General features: G+C 34.8%; 1 protein-coding gene across 9 annotated transcripts in view; it reads right to left on the bottom strand.

The window, feature by feature from the left end:
* Positions 1-19,015, bottom strand: part of FAM189A1 (family with sequence similarity 189 member A1) — a 131,700-nt gene that overhangs the window by 76,922 nt on the left and 35,763 nt on the right. For all 9 annotated transcript variants that reach the window (XM_040569879.1, XM_040569881.1, XM_040569875.1 and 6 more), the window contains exon 2: positions 9,065-9,121. In XM_040569879.1, coding sequence (XP_040425813.1) covers positions 9,065-9,121 — 57 coding nt within the window. The remainder of the gene's footprint in view (positions 1-9,064; positions 9,122-19,015) is intronic.

Below are 19,015 nucleotides of genomic sequence, written 5' to 3'. Positions count from 1 at the left end.
AAATTTCCAGGCTTAGGAAGGGAAAAAAAACACACAAACAAAAAAAACAGTAAGGGATGAGACAACACAGTTAAAGATCTAAATATTCATGTTAATCTACATGCAAAAAGCAATTTGGGACATTAATGTAACCACTCTATACACACACTAATTGCAAACTTTGATGACTGCATTTACCAGCGTCCCTTTCTCCATTCTCCAAGAAGCACTGATTTGCAGCCGAGAAAAGCTGTTCATGAACTAGGGACACACAAAGAACACATCTCCCAGGAAGGAGACGGAGGTGGAAATGTCAGTCAATCTGTGTCTTCCCCACTTCATACACGTGCACACACATGCAAAACCTCTTCTTTTTGGCAACTTACGGTTGCATTTAAGTGTGATTTTTATACTTGCTAACAGACAGCAAGACAGGAGCAATGCAAGACTGGGAAAAAGGGTTTGTCTAAAAGCAAAACAAAACAAAATCCTGAAAAGCCTCAGATGTAACGCAATCACCTGTTCAGGAAATCTGATCACAATTTGACAAACTATGTTTTGTTATTCCCTGTCTAGAAGAATCTCCCAGTTTATGATCCCTGCACAGAAACAGCAAGGCCATGGTACAGCCCAAAATTGCATACAGAAGATTTAGCACTTTAACTTAAGAATAAAATTAAGCTCAACAGTACTATTAATATTTTTAAAGTTTTAGAGAAAGCACCATTTATCTATTGTGTTAATGCACAGGAAATAAAACACTATGTTACCAATATCCACAGACTGATTACCAATAGCAATGTTAAAGTTGAATTGTGCAAGTGTGGTTGATCAGGTAACCGTGTTACTATGGCACATGTAGGGGCATGTGCATATCTAAAATTACATACATCTAGCATCTTTTACAAATACCTTTGAAATCTACTTTCTGAGAAGTGCCCTATTAAAATCTGATCCCTTGAATCTTCCAAGAGGAAAACAAACAAACAAAAAAACTACTAATAGAGAGACAAAAACAATGTGCCACTAATTCATAGAAATGATGCTGAAGAGCTATTAGAAGTGGCAAGAGCTGCACAAATTTTAACTTAAAAAAACTAGTGCTTCTAGGAAAGCATACGATTGTTGCGTACATGAACTGGAGAACAGGTTTTTCTTAGAGATTTCTTAGTATTTAACTTCAATAGTCATCAATCATTACAATGTCTTCATAGGGTTCACTTTATGGCTCTAAAAGTTATAACGGTTTTCCAGTGACGGGTGGAGGGAGGGAGTCAAACATGAAAAAGTTTCTTTCAGAGCACAATTTTTAGTTTTCACTAGGTGTAGGTTACAACATTGTCAAATAATCCCCTCTAAGCACTAATTGCAATACTTCATTTAACATTTGTATGAGTGCTTAGACATCTAGGACAAAAGGTACATGACCTCCACAGGAAAACGTGTCTGAAGACACTGATCCACCTTCTGTGTTGTTCTTGCAGAATCTTGTTAGCAGTTCTCAAGACTGCCAAAGAAAACTTAAATAAAATAAAAGGGATTTCTAGTAAGTGAATATACAAACACAAAGACTACATCTCCTCTTATCTAAGCCCACAGGAATAAAGAAACAGACATAAGATACTGATACTTATAAGCAAGCAATAGTCAGTATTCAACCCTATCCCAGTGTGTCAGAACTTCTCAAAACTCTGTAACTTAAGATGTAGGGTTTTTACACAACGTTTTGTTAACCTTTAAACTAATACTTCAGTCTCAAAGAGGAGCGTTTGTCTAATAGCAGGGCTCCTAACAAACATGCTGACTAACAAGCCCAAAGAATATACATGCCGAAACTATATTGCGGAGAGTGATGAAGGGATAAGCAGAGTGATGTTCCCCATCTCATCTCAACATTACACAAACTATCAATGGCAACAATGGCATACAAGGTGATGGATGCCTATAGGCTCTGCAACTCTCCCAAGTGTGTGCATTTGTTTACTTGTTTTTTCTCCTACAGTCCTGATCCATTTATGCTAAAAATTGTCTCTTCACTACATAGATCTATTTATTATTATTCCAGCTGCCAAAACCAAGTCTCTGCTTGAGAAAAAAAAATGAAATTCTAAAATTCCAGTCAGATCTGATCACGATTCCTAGTTCAGGAGTTTTGTTGTTGTTTTAAATAACCATTTTTATTCTTATATTTTTTATTCTGCCTCTTAGCATATCAGGGGGTCCCTTCATTCAGATAATGGACCCCTTTCCTCTCCAGCACAGAGTTTAGGATCACATTTTCCTTCCTCAAGCATGAGAATTGACAGTGCTCCATTTCAGCTTTCTGAAGTCATGTAGAAAAATCACAGATATATGAAAACAACTTTCCACAGTCCAACAGGAATCAAATTGTCGTAAGTCAATAAGTCATGTTTCAAATGTTAATTATGTATGAAAGTAGGTACCTGGTACCAAAATTAATTTTGAACACATATAAGCAATGCAAAAAGTAGTTAAAAAAAATAATCCTGACACCTTTAAGCACTATGCTTGAAAATTAGCAGGTAGTTTTTTCCGTATTCACCTAATTTAAAAGTTTAAAAGGTAAAAATAAGATTTGAAATGAAATGGTTGTTGGGAAGATATCCCAATAAGAATCCAAATATTTGGTTGGCTAAGGCACAAGTATCTCAAACTACAGTCCGAAGAAGGACTGACAGAACGCCCTATAAAAGAGATTCCTTCTGGATAATAAAGACAGATCAATTGCAAGGAATACGTATATGCAACTTCACTGCTAGGGAACAGGTTGTTTCACTTGTGAGGAAGATCAAGCACCGAAAAACTAACAGAAAACCATAATGATTTAGGTAACTAAAGAATCCACAAAGCACTGACATATGTCTTGGCCAACTTTGTTTTTTAAATAACCTGCTTTTACACTTTTACATTTCAACCTTTATTTTTCCTGTTTTTACGTTTCAACCTCAATATGCATTTCTACTCTCAGAAGTATGCGTGTATAATTCTGTATGCAAATTTGATTTAAATATACTGAAGAAATAAAATCAGGCAAATGGACAAAATCTCTTATGGCAAAAAAGGGAGATATGATCATGAAAACACGGATTCATTCAACTTTGATAATGGAAATATTTTTGGAAGAACAGAAGGATATGGAAATAGAGTTTTCAAGTAAATTGATATAGAACATGAAATATAAATTTGGGTTTTCAGTTTGAACACTCAATTCAGTGCTGAAAACACACTAGAAAATAGCAACACAAGAGAAGATTAGACATACACCTGCCTGCTTCTAAAATACAGAGGATATGTATCTGCTTATTACTATATGACAGACATTTTCAGCAACTGCTTTGACATTTATCACATGGGAATTCGTGATAAAATTTGCAACAATTATTTCATCTACTGCCTAGTAAGAACAAATAATTGATTTTTCTTTGTTTTTATTAGTCACCAAAGCAAGAATGATCTTTTTATCCTAAATGTAGAGCAAATGAAACATCTTTTCAGTCTTTGGTCCTCTTGTTTCTCCGAAGAAATATCTGAAAATAAATAGGAAACTCATGTAAATTGGTATTTACTTCCAATCTCCATCACAGTCTCCTTTTTACTATATAGAAGATCAGTAAAAAATGAAGAGTCTATTATTTTATATCACTTTGAACACTTACACATCAATTTCTGTATTTTTATAGACAATTCAGTGAAATAAAACAGCTGATCAAGTTACAGAAAGATAAATTATTCCCGCCATCCATGTGTATGTTCAGCTGGCCTAAAGCAAGCCTTGTAAGCTAGTAACAAGTCACAAGTAACTGTGAAATTGTACATTAAAATGTCAAAAACTAAATAAATAGCAAAAGCATATCACTTTTCACAAGCAAATCACAGAAGCAGTCTTTTGTCTACATTTTCAAACATTAATCAAAAATAAAGCTACATCCATTGCTGTGGAAAGAGAAGCAGAAGACAACAGTAGTGAAAACCTGCCTTATAAGAGTGCTATATAATTCCTAAAAACTTCTTTATTGACACTAAAGGAAGTAATTAAATGATTAAAGAAGAATCAATGATAACCGCTGAAAAATTAATGACTTCTCTTGGAGATCTGATACATAAATATAGTTCAGTGCGTACAGAGCACCGCAGTGCAGTTTAGATTGGCATGCCAAATGAATTTAATAATAAATAATTTTACTAGATGACAGACTTTTTTGTTTGGCTATAATTTATAAATAGGAATTCTCCACAGCCTAACTTTATATTCCTTCATTTTTTAAATAGCCCTTTTTTTTTCTGCAACTGTCTTCCATGCGTTAATTATACTTCACACCAAACTTCATTCTAAACATTTCCCTGACATCTGTCTGTGCAGATGTTGACAGTGGATTAAAAAAAGAAAAACATACCCAGGAAAACATTCGTATTCACTATTCACTTTTCTTAGTTGTAGTATAAGATACTAACTTAATCACCATTTCTTCAATAGTTCTCCAGGTCCAGAACTTCGGTTCATGTAACAACTTAAATGAAATCCAGTACGGGAACTGAAATGTACATATCTATATAAAATTATTTTCAAGGAAAGCAGAGGCCATACCCTTCTCACGAGTCCCTCAAAAGTCTATTGTGCCAGAGGGCAAAAGTCAAATCACTACACCATCACTTATCAGAGCCAACACACAAAATATGCGGCTCTCAAATAAGAAACGGAAGAGGAAGAGGCAGTAAACATCAGTAGATATTTGAAGAATTTTTGTTCAGTGAAATCTTTTAAGAGATTTGAATACTAGGAAATTTGATGAAAAAAATTATAAGCAAGATGTGGTTCCAACATCATCATGTAATCAATCTGCAGTCATTACACTCCAACAGTAAATAATCTATTAAGAAATTTTAAAATCTGAATCTGTATGTCATGTACTCCTCCAATAGAAGTGTAGCAACTGAAATAACTCAAACTAACCAGACTCATGAGATCAACACCACTAAATGAAACAGTATATTGCCTTTTAGTCACTGTTTCTTCCTCTTGCTAATTGTAATTGACACTCGTAAGTTTCTCGTATTAGGAAACAGCATAACAACAACTATTAAAGAGTAATGGTAGGCTCAGACAAAATTCTACCACTCTACCAAAAAGAAAGAAAAATATTTACAGATCGCGGTAAATTTTAAACCATTTTAAATGCACTTTGCTTGTCATGTTCAAAGGGGTTAACTCATTGATCTGGACACACTGTCAAGATTTTTAAAGAAAAATGCAGAAAGGAAAAGAATATCTGAAACGTTGCTATATTGCACATACACACTTTTTCAAAGGCAACATTTACCTGCCAATACTAATACATCCTTATTAACAGTCATCTCACCACTTTAATAACATTGATTTGAATCTAACATTACTTTGTGCTAATAGATTAATTGAAGCTCCATTAGCATGCATATACGAAGCACAAATTACTTTTCATTATTAAGTGACTACATGAATCTCACAGCAGAATACATAATGCAGCTGAAAAGTGTTTTGCAGACAAAGAACAGCAGCTAGTAATTTGTAATATGCTTTTTTTTCCCCCTCCATGCACATAATTGGTTAAAAAGAATTCTCTGCAGTGTAATTTTAGGCATGTCAGTTAAGTACAAGGAGAAACATAGACCCGTACTCTGTCTAGAAAAATAGGGAAAAACTAAACACTTCTACATTCACTATTTTTTCATTTTTTAAAAAAAATACATCAATAAATTACTGAAAAATATAGCATATTTCATGAGTACCTATTAATTCAAATCATATTGCAGTTTTCAGCATATCTACTAAGCAACAATACTTTTTTTCAGAATTTTAATATTTCACACCATCATCTGCAGTATGATCGTTATCTTTATTCAAACACACATTCATCAACATTTATGATTCATTAGTTCTTCTATTTAAATTGCTAAACCATATGCTATCGCTTTCTAAAAGATAGAGACAATTGTAAAAATGGCTAAGAAGGCACAGTAGATATCTGTATTCTTCTACACCTAATGAATACTGCAGTTCTCCACGACTAAGTGCAGGTAGAAGAAAAATATCATCTAGATAGTTTATGTAATGCAACCTTAAAGGCACAAAATTTTTCTACTGCTTATAAATATTAGGATACATAACAGCACTGGTAAATCATCCCTAAAGTTGGTGCAAGCACATTACTATTTACATTACTAACAGAACGCCATTACCAAAAGTGCTATACTCAAATATTAACCTGCTTCTGCTGTTGCCCATAATTTGGGGGTGCTCTAAGGATATACTCCAACATGAAAATGGTACAACTTTGAAGGGCTGCATCTGCCTTTTGTTAAACACAAATATGCCATTGTGTTTACATTCATATTCTTTTACTTCCTCCTGCTTTGGACAGTGCTCTAACGTCTCTGCTGTTTAAAAAGTTTGTGTTGGTAAAATAAAAAAGTTTTTGTTGGTAAAATATATTAGACCATTTTTATTATTGTGAAATTATTACCTTTGTGACTTCAAATAAAATAAATGTAATCTAAATAATGTGTTTTTCAAACTATTTCACAATTAAAATAGAATTGTTCTAAACTTCTCTGTCTTAAATATTTTACGGATTTCACTCTTTATACTTTAAGTATGATCTTCATGTGGCCCACCATAAGAGGGGGGTTACGAAGTGCCTCTCTTTGAGCAATGAATGAAAAAAAGGCATGACCCTTGTATCTAGTAGGTGTTTACATGGGTAAGTCAACACCCTGAATTTATTGAGTCCCTAAAGTAGATTTATAATGAACTTCTTAATAAATTATGGATTCAAATGCTTTAATGTCTATTACATCAACCTTTCACAGGTTTTTCTCATTATATACTCTGGCATTACAAAATATTCAGAAGCATCACCAAAATAAAATATTTTTTCAGAGGAACCATAACAATAAAGATTTATTGATAGGAACACCAATCACGCCACTATAGCATGTATGTTTGAATAAGAAAAATAAAATAGAAAAGAACAAAGTTTACGTTCAACTACAAATCATTTCAAGAAAAATTCCTCTCAACACAGATGAAAAACAACATAACATATAGATAACATGACTTGAGAATTAACTCAAAAAAAAAGTCTGAATACTTGAATGAGTAGGAACTGACAGCAGGGAACTAAAAAAAACCACTTGCTAAAATATTACAAGTTCCTTCTTCTCTTTCAATTGCAGTCCTATACTGTACTAAGAGAAAGTTGGAATCCGTGCTCAAAACAGAAAGTACTACTTTTCTGTGTGTTGAATGAAAATCTATTTCGTAAACCTAAATTGTACCCAAATCACACTGATAGCTTTTTCCATTTATAAATGTATACTGCAAGTTTTTAAAAGTTTATTTCTGCATGAATTATGCACATTAAGTGCTAAAAAGAAGTTTTCAATCACGTTCTACATCCACATAGCTTATCAGCTACACTAGCCATTACTTACCAGAGTAATGCAATAATATTACCCCTGAAATAAGGCTTACATACAGAAGTGCTTGTGAAAGTGACATCTACAAAGTAAATTCATGCATTGACACACAGGACAATTCATGTGGTAACAGACATAAAAATACATGAAAAGAAGTGCTAACCCTTAGTTTTGGGATAGAAAGTCGTCTACAGAGAAATCCTCAAGATGTCTGATTATAAAACAGAAGCCCACAGATTCAGCACAGCACGTGCATAATCTCTACATCATAAATGCACACCCAGTTACTTTAGTATAATCACATTCACATATTATGCTGCTCATGGCACTCAAATGGTACACATACAGTGAAAAAAGATACAGTTTTGATGTATTTCAACTTAAATAGTATTTTAAATGCCTAAGTATATAATGAGGAAGCACCAAATTTTATTTATTTATTTTTTTTAATAACGGGGAAGGTCTCTTAATGAGACCTTTAAATTAAATTCGTTAACTTATGAGTTAGCACTTAACTATATCAAATCATTTGGTGCATTTTAATCAATGTTTGATTTTAAGACCTTATAAGCATGTGAAATACTCTAAGTGGCAATCAATTACAGGTCTATTAATAGCAGTATTAATTATAAACAGAACATGTACTATTCCTGCTGAAAATTAACCAAAACAGTACCACCTTTTATTTGCTCCAAGTGTTCCAGTGTCTGTAACATGTATTAGAAATATATAAAATGTCACCAATGTATGCAATGTGTATCTAATTATCACAGATGTATTTTGGATTTTTAGCACTGTCTTGTCTTCTAGAATCAAGTACACCCAAAATCTCGTTTTACTCACTCTTGGCAAATAAAATTATTTTCCCAAATTAATCTCTACATCCCCTTAAGGGACAGGCCACACATATATCATTTTGCTTTCTCTGAGAAAGCATCTGTACTTGAGGAGAAGTCTACTGGACAAATTGAAACATAATTAATTACTCCACTCAGACTGCTGTCTACTTCAGATTAAGGAAAGACCACTAAATATTTCTCAAATGCAACAACACTAAGGCTTTGTTCAATTACTTCCTAAATCTCACATGCAAAATTAATACCATTCCATACAGTTTAGATACATCCCTGTTCAAACTCCCTACTGCACATTAAGAATAACTGACTCCATGTGTTATCTTTACAAGACGAAATAAAGGTTGTCATTAACAAATACAATCTACCAACTAAGTGGAAACATTTCAAAACCAATAATATTTTAAAACCTTCTTTTCTTCAGTTATAATGTTTTGTAAGCACATATAATGTTACATTACACTAGCACATACACAAACTGCAGTAGCATATAGGAATTCAATCTAGTTTACTGGTTTGGAATTGATTGTCAACCAGTAATATAATGGAAAGCCACAAGGTCCATAGTAAAGCTTTGAAAGACTTAAGTCAATTTGTAACATTTCAAAAGGGAGAAAATATCAACATTTAAAAGTTCAAAGTCAATAGGCAAAGGTCTACCTATAGACAAAACCACTAGGAGTTACATCTACAGAACCCTTTAGTCACTTATATACAGTCTGTAAAACATGATTGATTAAAGCCACACAGGCACTCACCACAAGTGAAAGGGGCCTCTTCCATGAAACAACACCAATCAGTCCTGACAACAGCACCTGAAACAAAGAAAGCAGAGTCACCCCGGCCTTGGGTTTATACCAGCATCATTAAAAAATAGTAGACAATTCTAATTGTAATAATGAGCATTAAGTTCAGTTATAATGTTTGTTTCTATCACTCTGGTGATACACTGCTAAAACAGATATTGTTTTCATTTTATTCTGAATACGAATTACACAGAAGTACCGTTAATCTGTTTTTAAAACAAATTTTAATCCATCCAACAGACCCAATTAGTTCTGATCAGGTTGCAATAGGTCTTCAAACACGTTCTCTCCAAGTCCCAAGTGTCATCAGTACTAACAGAGAAAAAATGTTTAGGGTAAACTTTCTTGTGGTGTCTTAGCATCATTGAAAATTAGGTCAGAGAAGCACACAAGAAGGGGAGTCAAGATGGGGCAATTGCTAATTTCATTAGTATTCAATCATTCCTTAGGAATAGTGCAGCAGTTTACTCACAAGCAGCAGATCGATTGATGTTGTTTACTTGACACTGATTTAAAATATTATGCAATTTTTCACAAAGTCTCCTGTTGTGACAGAAGTATGCCCCCAAAATGCTATCTGAATCATTCAAGTGATTGACAGTTCCTAAGCAGTGGCCTAACAAAGCTTAAGAATTGCCTTAAAATTACTTCTAGTATCACTAGAGAAAACCCCATCCCCTCCCTGTATCACACACAGGAACCTTCAGGAAGATATAATTTAGAAATCAATTTAAATGCCTTTTTGATGTAAATAATTCCAAACATTCTGGTAAAATCAGCCAGGGTATCCTGCTAAATCAGCAAAAGATTGTTGTTTTTTTCTACACAACAACAGTATTTCACCTTATTTTTGAAGCAAACAAACAAAAATGACAAACAAAACCCACCCACAAACATTAACTTAAAACATGTATTCGACATACAGATATACCACCCCCAATTTTTTGATTTTTTTTTGAGAAAGACTACTGTAACAAATGGCATGGCAATTTCTCAGATTTTCAAGACCTACTTATTCCACGTGAGCTTTCTTTAGTTTTTAAGTAAAAATATATCCCTCCACTACAAGTCAAAAGCAAGCTAAATTCATACCATGTGTAACCCAAGCTTATCTCAGGTATTCAAAATAATACCTAAGTTACAGCTTGGACGCCATAAACTTCACAGACCGTTAAATGTCAAGAGCATAAAATACAGAAACTGGAGCAATGGGGTGAGGAATACTGACTCCGGAGGAGAAAAAAGGTAGCGGAGGGAGTCTTTTCATTAGAACATTTAATCAAAAAAAATAATAAACCAGAATGTAAATAAAATGCAGAGAAAACAACCCATCATGTATCTATTTCATGATTCAAAACTGCATCTGTATCTAGCATCTAGAAAAGCAATGCACATGGTGCTGGTGACCAGGCTGGAAACAGGCTTCCTACCAGTGCTTGGCGCGAGTGTGGAAGAAAGAGCTGGTGGAGCATGGAGAGCTAGGTGGTAGAGTACCTGGGTTAAGCGCTCACTCTGCCCGGTCTGTAGATGTTCATACTGCAACATATTTCACACTACCTGATAAAATCCACAGCTGCTGCAGCTGAAAATATTATTCAGGAAGACGTATTGGGAGATGCAACCTTTGTTATTTTCTTTAGCACCTATGCCATACAAAAACCTCAGATAAGGTTTCATAGTAAAACTACAATGTTTGCTTAAAAACTAAGTACAAATGCAACAGGTGAGAAGCCACGAAAGCACAATAACAATGGTTCCAAAATCAGGATATGGAATCCTAACGACTGCAGATAATCCCTAGAGAGAAATGGAAGTAGCTTGTATTCTACAGCATTTCCTAGAGCATACAAATTCCATAGCAGCTACATACTTCAGATGTTGGCCAAGGCAGGAAAAAGCAGAGTTCCTTTTTTTGCAGTTAATTAAATTTGCTCACACAGCTGTGTTAGCTTATTATCATTGTATGATAACTGTCTCTGGGCTTATAATCATGTAACATGAAACAGCACTCAAGGAGGTAAAATGACAGGGTTAGCTATCTTTACTTGAGGCTAGACAGCAACACACTCTCAATTAAATAAAAAGGGATGGCTGAAATTGTGAGGTTATTAAAGAAAATCCCTTAAGTAAAACAAAAAATTTGCCTTCCAAAACAGTGTATGTATTGATAAATAAAATACTCATGCATAAGCCAGTACTTCTCAGTCATCAAGTCGTGCTGAGAGCCAAAGTGTTTTAGTGTACTACTTATGACCAGCATATCCTTTCTTTCATTTGCTGTGCAGCCTCCCTTCTGCGAGGTACAACTCTCTCTCCTGCCCAACATACTTGTGGCATTGTGCATCGCTGAAGAAGCAAGGGAGCTGATCCTTTTTGTTCAGCTGAACTACAGCTGGTTTTGACCTTTATGGATGCCTTGCAAAATGAGAGTTACATATGTTTCTGTTAGAAAAAACCTTGCTGGCACTCACTGTACTGGTAACCACGAAAAAGGTCAAGTGCAGTACATTGGTAAATTCTTAATATTCACTGATGGTAGACACTAAAACACTGTCCTCCATCTGTGTCATGAATATTGTCATTACAAGAGTTCACATAAACAACAGTGTAATTTTCTAAATCCCATTAGTCCCCAATATCCCTGCGGTTACCCAAAAGCTTGTTTTGCCTTGACATGTAGTTATCTATAGCAGCAAGCACCTTTAACACTTTAAGCCACTGTCTACACAACTGTATAATTAAAAAAAGCACACTGATAACATTACACACCCACTTTTGTTAGAATATACCAAGTGACTCTTAAAACAGAAGTCTAAAGATGATTTCTCATGGTGTGCAGAAGAGCAAGAAAAAAAACACAACATTGTTTTCTCCTCATTTTTTACTTTTTATAAATACAATGTCAATATTGGATAAAGTAAACAAAGCCAGACTAGTTTTATATACAAAAGCATGAGTTATTTGAAGTTGTATGTAATTCGCAGACCCAAGAAACCTTACAGTAGTCACTCACAGTATCCGGTGCTTCCATCAGCGAAAACAGCATGTGTAACACGTTCTTCGTTTCACCAGATTAAGGGCCATGAAGCACAGCACAAGGTAAGCTGTTTTTGTGCAAGCATGTAAAACAATGGCATTTCCTAAATATAGATTGCAAGGCTGAGCTGTATATATGTCTTTTAATGTTTTCTAAAAATCACTAGATCACGTGTATACTTTGCAGAGGTTTCTTTCTTTCTTAAACAAAAACTAAATCGGAGTTTTGATGATTTTTTAACAACTTGCCTATTAAACCTATGCAATGTGATTTGATTTCATAGCCTGCATATAATCTTGGACCTAACTTCTATCTGCTGAACTACAATGAAAATGCCCAATGACATAATAATCAAATAAAACAAAGCTACTAAAAATGTTTTCAAAACCACATTTGCCACCTTCCTTAGCAGGTACGTACAGCTGTAGGAATTCTGTTCAAATATAATAGTGGTGTTGATTTAGAGAGCAAAAATAAACAGAATACATCGGTGCTGACTTCTGCAGCATTAGAAATGCAATATTACATTAGGTACGAATGCCTTTCAACACGCATATAAAAACTCCATTATCATTAATGCAAGCTGTGCTCATGCATGGAGAAGATGCATTTATTTTAATATGCACACACTGAGGCAGGACAAAAACAGAAGGTGAAATTACTTTCCGGTACAGGGATTGCAAAGAATTTAATACAAACAAACAAAAAAGCCCCTGATAATGTCTTTTCCAGCATTTTCAATTGTCTGAACTCAAGCCTCTAGAAATTCAGTGTTGATTTTGAATATGGTACAGATCAGATGATGCAGTTTCTTGATATATCTTACACCATCAGCTTTCCAAGGCTTCATCTCCAAAATGGTTTTGTATATAATACATTTTCCAGTATCCTCCCTTTAAACAACTTTTCCAAACTACAAAAAATGTATATTTATATGAACATGAATTAAATTAAAACCACACTGAATACACTGAAAGACTATCAAGGTAAATTAATTCCTGGAACCGTAAAATTGCATATGTTTCAGTATTAATTTGTTTAGTAAAACAAATTCTTTTTTTCTCAGTACAACTTGAGATCTTGCAATGCTTTTCAAATACAGAGCACAATAGCTACAGAAAACTCAAAGTTCTATTGCCTATTCTTATTCCTAGTTTCTTGTTGAGGATTATACACCATATGTCAAGTCATCTGCTCCTGTTCTGCAAATTTAAGAGTTCCTCACTTTTTCAGTTTGTAAACACTGAACAAATTCTCCAGTCACCATGGTCCAGTTACCATTAAAATAAGCATACATACTGTTCCCATTAATTGCACCAAACTCCTCCTTAGCCTTCTTCTAAGATACTAAACAGCAAATAATGCAAATTGTGGTTATCCTTAGCTCCTACGTTACCTGAATGAACAGAATCAACAGCATAGCAGTGTATGCATCTGCATCTCCTTCCAGTCAAAGCATATAACACGTGTCAATTCAAGCATACTGAAATAAACTATTTTTAAGAAGAAAAAAAGTGAAATATTATATCATGTTATTTAGAGGGGTTAACTGTGCTACTGAAAGTATTGATTATTCCTGCAAGGAGGGGTGGAAAAGCCAACCCCAACTGCGTAATGAGCTCTACTAATACCTGCAATCAAACATAAAATGGAAACTCTTGTCTAACAAGCTAGGTATTATTGATAAAGCAGTATCAATAACTTAATTTTGCAGAATAATAGATGACCTCATACCATGAGTAAATATAAGTGCTTCCAAGTGACTTAGAACAGACAATGGAGCAATAAACCAAAGTAAATTAGGGCATAACTAAATAAGCAGGGCTTAACTGAGTTTCAAAGGGACTAGGGTCCCAGCTAAGGGACAGAGAAAATGCAACAGCTGAGGAGTGTACTGAAACACCAGACTTTTTGGTGTGATTTTTCTCAGTTCAAAGTGCTGATAAAAAGCTTTACTCATAAACAGAATGGTATTCTCAAAACATTAGGCCAAAATTGCATGTGGCATTACATTGGGCATAAAGAAAAATTGGGGGCAATCTAATTATAATGATATAAATATCCACACACAAATTTGTGAACAGATTTAATCAAGCTTTAAAAAAAAAAAGGCCAGACAACTAATTTGAGAAACGTGATATGGGAACTTAACATGATTTTATACTGTATAATGCATCTCGAGTACTGCATTCAGTTTTGGCCCCTCACTACACGGAAGATACTGAGTTGCTGGAATGTGTTCAGAGACAAGCAACGAAGCTGGTGAGGGACTGTAAAGCAGGGCTTCTGAGGAGCAGGCAAGGGAACTGGGGCTGCTTGGTCTGGAGAACAGGAGGCTGAGGGGAGGCCTCATCACTCTACAACTACCTGAAAGGAGGCTGCAGCAAGGAGGGTGCCCAGCTCTTCTCTCATGTGACAGGTGTTAAAATGTGAAGAAGTGGCCTTAAGGTGCACCAGGAGAGGTTTAGGTTGGCTATCAGGAAGAATTTCTTCATGGAAAGGGTGGTGGTTAGGCACTGAACAGGCTGGGAAGTGGTAGAGTTACCATCCTTGGAGTTACTTAAGAGATGTGTGGATGTGGTGCTTAGGGACATGGTTCAGTGACTTGGTAGCATTAGGCTGATGGTCCGACTTGATAATCTTAAGGGTCTTTTCCAACCTAAATGATTCTATGATTCTAACATCTTTGGTTACATTGAACAAAGAACAAAAGAGAATATGATGAGAATATGTATGAATATGATTCCCAGTAAATATAAGACTTACGATCATAGAAGTACCAGCCAACTTTATATAAATTTAGTTCTTATAGGTGATATGTTTATAGATGTATATGCACATCCTTTAAAAAAAATGTACGTTTTGTGAACCTACATGTGAATGCATGTAGATAGCCTACAAGCCCAACGCTATCTGCACATCTACTCCAGGACCTACTGATACACCATCACTGTCCACATGGGAATTTTTTACCCTGTATACCCAGTTTGAAACTCTCATGTTTCAATGTATGCCCTTACTAAAAGGGTCTTCAATTTTCATCTCAATCTAGATTAAAATACTAGGCTGCAAAAATAGTACTTGTCATGCTTTCTTAAGAAAGGCTTTTTTTTTCCCCATATTTCATAGAAACAGATTTGTCAAGCTGGTATGCAGAACAGTAACAAAAAAGGTAACAAATTGGGTGCCAAAGAGGAAAATACAAATGAGGAAAAACATATACAGCTGTTAGTCATCTTTAACTGATCATAATAACAGGAGCTCAGATGCAGTTCAGAAACTCTAAGTCACCCCTCTTCACAATTTCAGGACTTAACACTTTCTGAAGTTCAGATTTCATCTTCTCTTTTCTCCTAAGACACTAAGGACATCAAATGTCAGTACAAAAATTCTTCAGCAAATCCAAGGGTATGTTTACATTTTGTTATTGTATTTAATGTGCTGTATCGTAAGTGGGGCGAAGAACAAACATTATATGTTGGTGTAGGCCTCTGTATCATCTTCTAACATTTTTCTAATACATGCTCAGATTTTTCTATTTTCTATGTATTTTCTCTGGAAAATGAGAAGCCTTGCTTAGGAGGTCTTAAGGATAAAATATAGTTTTGACAGGGATGTTTTTTGCAAAATAAATACCTATACTTTAAACTGTCATTTTTCTATTGTTTTACAGACACCCTCAATTCTGTAGATATCTTTTTAAAAATATGCCTATGAGAAGAGGTTGAAGCAAGTTGGTTTCAAGATAGGGAAGACTGAGATGGAACCAAATGGCAGTCTTAAAAAATGTACAAGATGGTTAAAAAGATGACAATGATCGACTATTCTTCAAGTTCATTAAGTGCTGAACAAGAAATAACTGTTTTACATTTGTGCTAATAGAGATTTAGGCTGGACACCAAGAATTTTCTAATTCTCAAGAAATTTCAACCTTGACAGAAGGGATAATTACAGAAATGCCATCACCAGAATTTGTTAACAAGACATTACACAAACACCCGTCAAGGTGGGCCAGGGAGAACCAGGCATAGCACAAGCAGCCAGATGTACTAGGCAGCCAAATGGAGAGGGCATAGCAGTAAGACTCCCTATTTTACTGCCTGTCCCTAAGGAGGCAAATACGAGCTCTTCCAGCACTAGTATCATTCAGTGCTTTCTGCCTGCAAAGCACTACAGCAACTGGTTCTCTTCAGAAGCGTTTGCAACCCCTGACACACCTCCCAGAGCTCTCCTCCACAGGCACAGATCACTGCGAGGTTTAATTTTGCCAACTCAAACGTTCCTAGAAGAGTGAAGTTCAATTGTACTTGAACAATTAAGAAGTCTTGATATCCCCAAATATATTTTGGTCTAAGTGCACCTCAGAGAGAGAGGATCAACAGCTGAAATATCTTCAAGGATGACATTTCTATAAAACCACAATAGCCCTGGTAATTGGTAGACAACTGCTTAAGAAAATGCAAGTATTAAATGTTGTGTGAGTAACGTCACAAATATCGCATACTCAGAACCTTCGGAAGTGTGATGCATTACTGTTAAGAGTACAAAGTCTTATAATATTCATTGCAGCTCCTGCAATCTATTACTGGAAAATTATGGTTAGTGAAATACAAGCTACAGGGGGAAAAAAAAAAGTGACAGCATGGGAATTAGCTAAAAGGGGATTTTCTTACTAAAATAATCTACCAAAAACATTACTCTCAACTTCAATTCCTGGAAAAAAACAAGAAGGGTGAAAGAATTTCTTGCGATGAGGGCAGTGGAAATGTATTAACAAGTATCAGAAGAAAAAAATTCTACATGTTTCTATACGTGTGCGCACATGCAAAATTGCAGAACAAATGACAGAAGAGCAGTGTGATTTTGGAATGGACTTTCAAAAAATCATCCTAAATGGTGGGTGCTGATAAAAATCACACCACACTACCACATATGAAAAACACGGGGAAAAATATTAGTTATAGGCTAAAGATTTTTTTTTTTTTTTTTTTTTAAAAAAAAACAGCCGATATAGCTATTTATGTGAACTCACTCTTCCAGTTATTCACCAGAATCCAGGCACAGCTCTGGTTTAAGGATTACAGTACAAGGAACACAAAGAGCACAAGTACCACCAGATGGCCTACCCACAAGCAAAAGATCTGTGCACTGTAAGATAACTACAAGTAAAACAAGAACAACCAAAAAAGCAACAACTTGAGCACAGATTTGAGCTAATTTCTAAAAAGACTCAATATGTTCCAGACTAACAAACACCACATCATAGCTTAGTCTTGTTTCCCCACTCCAAGCCTAAAGCCAATCTAATTCTAATTACCATGGAAACGGGAGCAGAGAAACAAAATTCCTTGGTAGCCCATATGAACAGGACAGTAAGATTACCTATAATGTCTACTCAGCTACCTGAATGCATTAAGAGCATGCAATTTTGTTCTCACTTTAAGTTACAGGGTGGGCTTTATCCTTTCATTTTTGTTTTCCCAGGAAATATATTCTATACCCACATTAATGCTTCACATGCTTCACATCTGTAGTTTATTTACGTGTCTGACAAACAATGATCATAAAACTGCAGTATGCACTCTGAATATTTTTGTAGAATAAGGATTTATCCAGGAAGATATTTTTTCCTTCTGCATACAGAGAAAAACAAGGACTGGCAGCACGCAGATACATTCTGCAGTATTTTTTTTTCCATTTATGAACAAAATGATACGTTTTGTATTTTTTTTTTTACTCTTCTAAGTGGTTCAGATCTGTTATGCTCAACTTCACTACAAGATGCAAGCTGTATTACAAAGCTATGGACAGAGATTTAGATACAATATTAAGTACAGAGCTGATATCTCAATGACTCACAATACAGTCTTAATTCTAATCTGATTTTTATTAAACATCCGCTGAACACACTGTGACATTATTTTATGTCCTATAACATAAACAATGAGTATTAGTATGACAGACAACAACTGGCATAAGAATATTTAAAAGAAAGGAAACTATAGTATGCAATCAACCTTTTATGTTTTCAAGTTAATTATGTCTTCTATGTATAAAGTTGAAATAAACAGAGGACTGAAGTCTTAGTTCAACAAACACCATTTCACAGCTGAAAAGCTTCAACTCAGAATAAGATCCATTGAGATATTGTAAACGAGTGCATTAGAAGCTTTTGAGACAATATCAGTTCTGGACAATTCTTTAAAAAATAAAATGAGGATCACCACAGACCTTGAACAATCTCTTTCCTCTAGAATGGACTATGAAGGAATCGAAGAGCACTATTACCTTTGAGTAAACAGCACCACCAACACTACTGCATAACCAGTCACTGTATGCATCGTAATGTTCAAAATGAAAGCGAAAACAACTAATTCTTTTAAAAATAATTTAGTTAGGAAGAACAAAAATGAAGAAACGTGTATACATTCCCTACCATAGCTCAAATTAACTTTGGATGGCTTATTGATCCTTTGAAGAAGGGGATTTTACTGAGGTAGCAAGCCAAAGCTTAATTAAAACGCAGTGAACCAAAGAAATCAGTGAAATTAGAAACAGTTTGTCCAATATCTGTATATATGTATTGTACAATGTTTTCTTGACCTTTTTGTGCATTCCATACAATAGATTACAATGATTTCTACGAGAATAAAACCCTCAAAAAAAATTTACTGAATATACTTTCTAAATATACTGGTAGGTTTTAAATTCCTTGTAATTGCATTGTAGTTAAATTTCTTCAAGATCTGAGAATGTGAACACCACTCCAGTAACAAAAGATTCTGTGTTTTTTTTCCATTACATGGGCAACAGTATTACCCAGCTACGAGGGCTTCACTTCCCAAATTTTCATTTTAGGTCTCAGT

Source organism: Cygnus olor, chromosome 11 (assembly GCF_009769625.2).
Source record: "Cygnus olor isolate bCygOlo1 chromosome 11, bCygOlo1.pri.v2, whole genome shotgun sequence".
NCBI lineage: Eukaryota > Metazoa > Chordata > Aves > Anseriformes > Anatidae > Cygnus > Cygnus olor.
This window is presented reverse-complemented; position numbering and strand designations above follow the sequence as displayed.